At 36.7% G+C, this 9,292-nt stretch overlaps 1 protein-coding gene across 6 annotated transcripts; it reads right to left on the bottom strand.

Moving 5' to 3' along the window:
* Positions 1 to 1,753: 1,753 nt before the first annotated feature.
* LOC117561511 (tRNA wybutosine-synthesizing protein 4-like) lies at positions 1,754 to 9,219 on the bottom strand. 6 transcript variants are annotated; one of them, XM_034239028.1, is made up of 6 exons: positions 8,705 to 8,954; positions 8,109 to 8,180; positions 7,849 to 7,985; positions 7,616 to 7,765; positions 6,757 to 6,886; positions 1,754 to 2,331 (listed from the first exon to the last, which is right to left on the bottom strand). In XM_034239028.1, exons 4-6 carry the CDS (start codon positions 7,744 to 7,746, stop codon positions 2,167 to 2,169), a joined length of 426 nt encoding a protein of 141 aa, XP_034094919.1. In that variant the 5' UTR covers positions 7,747 to 7,765; positions 7,849 to 7,985; positions 8,109 to 8,180; positions 8,705 to 8,954; the 3' UTR covers positions 1,754 to 2,166. The 6 variants fall into 6 exon arrangements, with proteins under 6 accessions (XP_034094919.1, XP_034094913.1, XP_034094907.1 ...); XM_034239022.1 differs by lacking the exon at positions 8,705 to 8,954 and adding an exon at positions 9,172 to 9,219 and having other exon boundaries at positions 7,616 to 7,985; XM_034239016.1 differs by having other exon boundaries at positions 7,616 to 7,985; positions 8,832 to 8,967.
* Between the last annotated feature and the right edge of the window lie 73 nt (positions 9,220 to 9,292).

The following is a 9,292-nucleotide window of genomic DNA, read 5'->3' as shown; positions in this document are numbered from 1 at the left end:
AAACTGTACGAAGCCAGTTCAACAGACCCTGGATATGTTTGAGTTATCTTAACTAATCCTAACAAACGAGCGGCCCTACGACGCTGGTTATCAACTCCGTAAATCAAGCCAGGGTTTCTCTCACCAGCTGAGAGCGCGTTCACGTGAAAGGGGCGGGGTTAGCAACATTTGACCAATCACAAACAGGGACAAGTGTACTGACAGCGCAGCGTCATACTTCATTAATGAAAAGTAAACTAATATTAGACAAATATGAACTTTAAACATCTATGACTTAAACATATAATCCAGGAAACCACATAGCCACCTGCGAGGTGAATATATAACAACTGGTTAAAAAAATAAATAAACTACCGAGTGTTTGAAAGCGTACAACAGTTTTATGATATCACTGCCCGTCTAAGACACGAGTGGATCTGACTTTAATTACATTTGAGTTGAGTGTTTCATCAACTTAATGTGTTGCTTAAAATAATACGTCTGCATACAGTATATGTGACAATGTAACTAAGTGTTGCACGGCCAGATACGGCTCGAGAAGCTGACTCAGATAAGGAAATATTGTGATATCGATGTGAGATCGATGATCTGAGTGATGATGTGATGTCAGTGTGATATGAATGACAAGTGCGACAAGTCGGCGTCTTCTCTGCATACGGCAGTTTAAACTGTATTTCCTTTCTCCTGTAATATGACTTGATAGATTTAAACTCCACACACAGAGCTCTGATTGGTCAGCAGGCGGTGCTTTCACTGAGTTGATCTCTTTTCTATAGACGCGGGGGCGGGCAGCGTCAGGTAAAAAAAAGTTATTTAGCCTTCTCAAACCTGAGCCTCACGCGCCGCCTATGGTTGCAGCTCTATCTCATGTAATATTAGCTGCTGTTAGCACTCAAGCTCACAGCTCCTCATATCTGTTCAGAAACTAGACAACAGTTAAACAAGTACAAACCACAGACTGTCTGTGTCATGGCACATACAGTCGCTGGTTTATTTATGTCTGTATAGGCCGTTGTTGTGAGTGTGGACGGTCGGAGCATATACTGCGTTAGCTTAGATCTCCATTCAGAAAACACGCATTTTAAAGGGTTTTTCGCCTGCCGTCTGTCTGTAGACTTGTCAAAGCATTAATTCATGATTTTTACTAACCGGTATCAGTATGTTGTTACTTCGGCATCATTTTGAAACGTGTATTACAATTAAATCACGGTCAAATATGTTCATCTTGTTGTACTTGTAGCCCCCTTGCCGCGATTCTCTCTGACCAATCAGCAGTCGAGAGTGTTTACGTCACTAGTTTAGCATATTCAGCCCGGTTGTTGGCCCGGTAAGAACCTCGATTTTGGAGGGCCAGAAAAAAGGTGAAAAAGTAGCCCTGAGCCGGAACTACCCCTAGTGGAAAAGCAAAAAAAAAGCACGTGCTGCAGTGGAAAAGCGCCATGACATCCAACAATTCACTTTCAGGGCTCGATGTCGATAACAGTTATACTTGTCTGTAGTAGGCACTGTTATTATTATAGTTCCAAATTAGTGCTGATTGTATCCAATTTATAAAGTAGTGGGTCTTTAAAATGCCAGAAAAATGTGAAAAATGTCCATTCAAGTTTCTCCAAGTCCAAGGTGAGGCTTCAAATCTTTTGTTTGTATGTCCAAAACCCGAATATATTTACTTTTATATAATTTATAATCATATTTTAGAGGCTTGAAAACATATTCGGTGTAATATTTGCATGAAAAATAACTTAAACAGGTACAAAATTATCAAAAAAGTGTATTTACAAATCAATAAATCCACTCTATCTCATGTAATATGAATAATAATAATAATACATTTTATTTAAGGCGCCTTTCATGACACTCAAGGACACCGTACAATTTGTTAAATATTCTAAGAGGTGAAAGCAACAGAACATGCAACAAACACAAACCATATAACAAATATAAGTTAATCCTTCCTGTCTGGTTGGAGTCTTTTTTTTTTTTCTTTTTTTTTTAGGATCCCCATTAGCACTAGCATGAGCATTGGCTATTCTTCCTGGGGTCCTCACACACTCAAAACATACATAAACATACAACAAAATTCTGGAGTCATGGAGTCTCCATGTCTTCAGTTAAAGTCGTTGATTTGAGCAGCGTTGCAGTTTCACAGAAACACTTGAAGCTACTTCATCCCAGCGTGGCTCTCAGGTCCAAAGTGACCGGCTGCAGGTTGAGGTGAGTCCCAAAAGAGAAGCAGTTTCCTCCTCCTCCAATCAGGAGCAGCTTCTGATCTATGGAGTCCGTCAGCTCGGAGCAGAACGAGTGGAGAACCAGAGGCCACGACACCGAGGACTGAGAGGGAAGAACACGAAGAGAATCAGAAAAGTACACACACCTTTACACAAGTAGAAGTACAGATACTCGTGTTTAAAAATGCTCTGGTAGAAGTAGAAGTACTGACTAAACTTCTTTACTCAAGTCAAAGTAAAGAGGCTTTGAAATGTACTTCAGTAAAAAGTACCCATAACTAGCAGCTGTTTTAAAGAGTACCTGACCTCCCTTTATATTCATAGAACAATAATGTCATTGTTAGCTAATGAATGTTTCCATGCTGAACAACGGCAACATGACAACGTTTCCATTGGTCCCTCTTCTTTAGAGAAGACCAGGAAATGATGGATACACGGATCGTGTTCAAATCAATAGGCACGCAATGACTCTAAAGAATAATGATCACGCATCAAACACACATTCAGACTAAAGGAACCAGCTGTTTGGAAAATGAGAGAAGTAGAAAGTACAGGTATTTGAGTTCAACATGTAAGAAGTAGAAAGTACAGGTATTTGTGTTCAACATGTAAGAAGTAGAAAGTACAGGTATTTGAGTTCAACATGTAAGAAGTAGAAAGTACAGGTATTTGTGTTCAACATGTAAGAAGTAGAAAGTACAGGTATTTGTGTTAAACATGTAAGAAGTAGAAAGTTCAGGTATTTGTGTTCAACATGTAAGAAGTAGAAAGTACAGGTATTTGAGTTCAACATGTAAGAAGTAGAAAGTACAGGTATTTGAGTTCAACATGTAAGAAGTAGAAAGTACAGGTATTTGAGTTCAACATGTAAGAAGTAGAAAGTACAGGTATTTGTGTTCAACATGTAAGAAGTAGAAAGTACAGGTATTTGAGTTCAACATGTGAGAAGTAGAAAGTACAGGTATTTGAGTTCAACATGTGAGAAGTAGAAAGTACAGGTATTTGTGTTCAACATGTAAGAAGTAGAAAGTACAGGTATTTGGGTTCAACATGTGAGAAGTAGAAAGTACAGGTATTTGTGTTCAAAATGTTAGAAGTAGAAAGTACAGGTATTTGTGTTCAACATGTAAGAAGTAGAAAGTACAGGTATTTGGGTTCAACATGTGAGAAGTAGAAAGTACAGGTATTTGTGTTCAAAATGTAAGAAGTAGAAAGTACAGGTATTTGTGTTCAACATGTAAGAAGTAGAAAGTACAGGTATTTGGGTTCAACATGTGAGAAGTAGAAAGTTCAGGTATTTGTGTTCAACATGTAAGAAGTAGAAAGTACAGGTATTTGGGTTCAACATGTAAGAAGTAGAAAGTACGAGGTATTTGAGTTCAACATGTAAGAAGTAGAAAGTACAGGTATTTGTGTTCAACATGTAAGAAGTAGAAAGTACAGGTATTTGAGTTCAACATGTAAGAAGTTAGAAAGTACAGGTATTTGTGTTCAACATGTAAGAAGTAGAAAGTACAGGTACTTGAGTTCAACATGTAAGAAGTAGAAAGTACAGGTATTTTGAGTTCAACATGTAAGAAGTAGAAAGTACAGGTATTTGAGTTCAACATGTAAGAAGTAGAAAGTACAGGTATTTGTGTTCAACATGTAAGAAGTAGAAAGTACAGGTATTTGTGTTCAACATGTGAGAAGTAGAAAGTACAGGTATTTGAGTTCAACATGTAAGAAGTAGAAAGTACAGGTATTTGAGTTCAACATGTGAGAAGTAGAAAGTACAGGTATTTGAGTTCAACATGTAAGAAGTGAAAGTACAGGTATTTGTGTTCAACATGTAAGAAATAGAAAGTACAGGTATTTGAGTTCAACATGTGAGAAGTAGAAAGTACAGGTATTTGAGTTCAACATGTGAGAAGTAGAAAGTACAGGTATTTGTGTTCAACATGTGAGAAGTAGAAAGTACAGGTATTTGAGTTCAACATGTAAGAAGTAGAAAGTACAGGTATTTGAGTTCAACATGTAAGAAATAGAAAGTACAGGTATTTGAGTTCAACATGTGAGAAGTAGAAAGTACAGGTATTTGAGTTCAACATGTGAGAAGTAGAAAGTACAGGTATTTGAGTTCAACATGTGAGAAGTAGAAAGTACAGGTATTTGTGTTCAACATGTAAGAAGTAGAAAGTACAGGTATTTGAGTTCAACATGTAAGAAGTAGAAAGTACAGGTATTTGAGTTCAACATGTGAGAAGTAGAAAGTACAGGTATTTGTGTTCAACATGTAAGAAGTAGAAAGTACAGGTATTTGAGTTCAACATGTAAGAAGTAGAAAGTACAGGTATTTGAGTTCAACATGTGAGAAGTAGAAAGTACAGGTATTTGTGTTCAACATGTGAGAAGTAGAAAGTACAGGTATTTGAGTTCAACATGTAAGAAGTATAAAGTACAGGTATTTGTGTTCAACATGTGAGAAGTAGAAAGTACAGGTATTTGTGTTCAACATGTAAGAAGTAGAAAGTACAGGTATTTGAGTTCAACATGTGAGAAGTAGAAAGTACAGGTATTTGTGTTCAACATGTAAGAAGTAGAAAGTACAGGTATTTAGGTTCAACATGTAGAAGTAGAAAGTACAGGTATTTGTGTTCAACATGTAAGAAGTAGAAAGTACAGGTATTTGTGTTCAACATGTAAGAAGTAGAAAGTACAGGTATTTGAGTTCAACATGTAAGAAGTAGAAAGTACAGGTATTTGAGTTCAACATGTGAGAAGTAGAAAGTACAGGTATTTGAGTTCAACATGTGAGAAGTAGAAAGTACAGGTATTTGAGTTCAACATGTAAGAAGTATAAAGTACAGGTATTTGTGTTCAACATGTGAGAAGTAGAAAGTACAGGTATTTGTGTTCAACATGTAAGAAGTAGAAAGTACAGGTATTTGAGTTCAACATGTGAGAAGTAGAAAGTACAGGTATTTGTGTTCAACATGTAAGAAGTAGAAAGTACAGGTATTTGAGTTCAACATGTGAGAAGTAGAAAGTACAGGTATTTGAGTTCAACATGTGAGAAGTAGAAAGTACAGGTATTTGAGTTCAACATGTAAGAAGTATAAAGTACAGGTATTTGTGTTCAACATGTGAGAAGTAGAAAGTACAGGTATTTGAGTTCAACATGTAAGAAGTAGAAAGTACAGGTATTTGAGTTCAACATGTAAGAAGTAGAAAGTACAGGTATTTGAGTTCAACATGTGAGAAGTAGAAAGTACAGGTATTTGTGTTCAACATGTAAGAAGTAGAAAGTACAGGTATTTGTGTTCAACATGTGAGAAGTAGAAAGTACAGGTATTTGTGTTCAACATGTAAGAAGTAGAAAGTACAGGTATTTGAGTTCAACATGTGAGAAGTAGAAAGTACAGGTATTTGAGTTCAACATGTGAGAAGTAGAAAGTACAGGTATTTGAGTTCAACATGTAAGAAGTAGAAAGTACAGGTATTTGTGTTCAACATGTGAGAAGTAGAAAGTACAGGTATTTGAAGTTCAACATGTAAGAAGTAGAAAGTACAGGTATTTGTGTTCAACATGTGAGAAGTAGAAAGTACAGGTATTTGAGTTCAACATGTGAGAAGTAGAAAGTACAGGTATTTGAGTTCAACATGTGAGAAGTAGAAAGTACAGGTATTTGAGTTCAACATGTAAGAAGTAGAAAGTACAGGTATTTGTGTTCAACATGTGAGAAGTAGAAAGTACAGGTATTTGAGTTCAACATGTGAGGAAGTAGAAAGTACAGGTATTTGAGTTCAACATGTAAGAAGTAGAAAGTACAGGTATTTGAGTTCAACATGTGAGAAGTAGAAAGTACAGGTATTTGAGTTCAACATGTGAGAAGTAGAAAGTTCAGGTATTTGTGTTCAACATGTAAGAAGTAGAAAGTACAGGTATTTGAGTTCAACATGTGAGAAGTAGAAAGTACAGGTATTTGAGTTCAAACATGTGAGAAGTAGAAAGTACAGGTATTTGAGTTCAACATGTAAGAAGTATAAAGTACAGGTATTTGTGTTCAACATGTGAGAAGTAGAAAGTACAGGTATTTGAGTTCAACATGTGAGAAGTATAAAGTACAGGTATTTGTGTTCAACATGTAAGAAGTAGAAAGTACAGGTATTTGTGTTCAACATGTAAGAAGTATAAAGTACAGGTATTTGTGTTCAACATGTGAGAAGTAGAAAGTACAGGTATTTGTGTTCAACATGTGAGAAGTAGAAAGTACAGGTATTTGTGTTCAACATGTGAGAAGTAGAAAGTACAGGTATTTGAGTTCAACATGTAAGAAGTAGAAAGTACAGGTATTTGTGTTCAACATGTAAGAAGTAGAAGTAAAAAGTGGTCAGAAAAATAAGTAGTGGAGTAAAGTGCTGATACCAGAAACATGTACTTAAGTACAGTAAGGAAGTATTTGTACTCCACTACTTCCCACCTCTAACCAAGGCCATTACACCTGTTGGGGAGCATGAATAAAGTAAAGTGTGATATTGAACGGACCGTCTCCAGTCTGAACTCCACGCTGCAGAGGGAGCTCAGGTTTATCATCAGGACTCCAGGAACACCGTCTGAAAGCAGCCAAACTCCTCCAACCACCAGCAGCCTCTCACCAATCACATGGGAGGAGTACCTGAAGCAAAGAGAAGAGAACATGGAACAGTTGTAGATATGCAGTGGTGTTTAGTGCGAAATATTTCTTTGTAAATCATTTAGTATAATCACACAAATTCTGCGTTTTGTATTTAATGAGTTCTTCATTTATGAAATACCTGACTAGCTCTTAAATCAGTGGGCAGAACCTCCAACATGCAGTCACTGTACACAGTACACACGCTTTCCTCTTGCCTTTTGTGAATGTGTTTCACGTGAGAAGAGTGTGAGGGGAAAATCTATTTAATAACGACTGATTTGTTTTTACTTCCATTGTGTTATTTTATATTGTATGTATTCCCTGTACAGCACTTTGGTCAACTGAGATTGTTTTTAAATGTGCTATATAAATAAATAAAGATTGAGATTACAAAGAATACATTTTTTTCTCCCTTTGGGTTTTTTGGTTAGATGCCTGAAATAAAGTCAATGTTTATAAGACGCTTAAGAGATTTCAAACTGTTCTATCCCGTAAATAAATTCCCCACTCAGTCATTTGTCACGGTTGAAAATAGCTTAATTACACAGGACATGGCATTAGAGCAGGGGTGGGAACCCTTTTCTTCTCAAGGCCCATTTCAATGAATACAACATCCTCCGAGGGCCGTACAAATGATTGAACTCAACCTCTGTTTAAAAAAACTCATTATTTTGGCCTTTCTTTCATGCTGTGCAAAGAAAAAGCAACCTCTTAATCCAGATATCTTACCATGACTTGCGTATGCATGCACGTGCACGGTTGTGGCATGACCACCACAACAGAATGATATGGACACAAGATGTGATGTGTTTCCTGCTGCTGCTCAACACACACAGCTCTGTGAAGTGCTTCCTCTGCATGCAGGCGGAGACCCTGCACCTAGAGACAGATTCATAATAATACATGTGATTTAGATAGTGCTTTTCCTGGTGCTCAAAGCGCTTATTATGCTGATAACTTGCCTGTCTTTTGGGGCAGTTTTCAGTCATTTGTAAGAACCTCTTCACACAGTGGTCCACAGCTCTCCAGACTTTCTTTATAATAGTGTATAATGGTGTGTATACTACTGCATACAATTTAAATGCACAAAAGCTCATTCCTGATGAATAAAATCATTCCATAAGTCAAACATATTTAGCAAAAATGACCAAGATCTAAAAATGTTATAGTTCAAATATGGCTTGAATTTCAATGCAAAGGTATTTATGAATGCAAATCATACCTGTTGATGAGCGGGGCTCTTCTGGCCGCTTTGCACTTTGCTCAACACACTGCTGTCGTTGGTGCCCTGAACCTGGATCGAACAACAACAGAAAACAATGAATTGACCTTTTTCCAGTGGTACTTGAGAGAATGGTAAGTAGTTAAGGAAATTAAAGAGCAATGAAAACCTGCTCCCGAGAAAAAATGCTCAGTAGCCTACGCATAACTACTAAAAGATATGCCAAAAATGGAAATCTAACACATAAAATAGTGCAGAAGTTATAACAGAGGGATAGAATACAGCGTAATTGAAACAAATTAAAATAACAAATATTTTCAGAGGGAGAAGTATGCTTAAATAAAAATCTAAATATACTTAGAAACGTAATCAACCAACATTGAATGCATTCATTTTGCAGAATGGCCAATATAAGAATAATATGGATTTAATGTACTATATGTTCATCACTTTAATGTTGCTTATGGTAAAGCTTTAGGAGTTTATTTGATACACTGCAGGGAAATTGAATGTATAACAGAATATCAGCATACATATAACAGTAATAATATATAGAGATGTCAACAGGGTGTAAAACAGTAAGTAAAAGTATATACTTGGCTTGCAATGGGAAGACTTGGAGTCCATCAAAAAGAGTACTTAGTTACACTGATAAAAAAACACCACTCTCTATATCATGTTTTGCTGTATAATGTATATATTTATATTATGTATAAGACATACAGAGGTGTCCCTCCCCTGTTTCTTCCTACGTGTTGTCGGCATAATGTCAGCAAGTTGCCAAAGTGCCGTTTTCATGATAAAAATTGAGGAGTCCGCAGAACATTTCAAAACATCCTTCATGTGGTTAGGACTTTCGGGTGCTTTGCTATCTGAGTTGTGAGCAGCGCCCCCTGTGGCCTGGAGGACACACAGGTCAAATGAATACCGTTTAAAAGCCCATTCAGATTATTTATTATTAACTTTAACATTACGTTTGTTCAATGGTATTATGCCTTACTATACATTGATTAAAAATCCCCAAATTCTGACTATTTTTCTCCGAATTATTACTTGTTCTCACCGTTTTCTTAACGTCAACTGTTCTCTTAAGTCCCTCCCACCAAAAATGGTCGTTAGCGATTAGCTAACAGAGCAGATTGACAGCTGGCCAACCAATGAAACAGAGGTATGACATGACAGGT

This window comes from Gymnodraco acuticeps, unplaced genomic scaffold (genome assembly GCF_902827175.1).
Source record: "Gymnodraco acuticeps unplaced genomic scaffold, fGymAcu1.1, whole genome shotgun sequence".
Taxonomy (NCBI): Eukaryota; Metazoa; Chordata; class Actinopteri; order Perciformes; family Bathydraconidae; genus Gymnodraco; species Gymnodraco acuticeps.
This window is presented reverse-complemented; position numbering and strand designations above follow the sequence as displayed.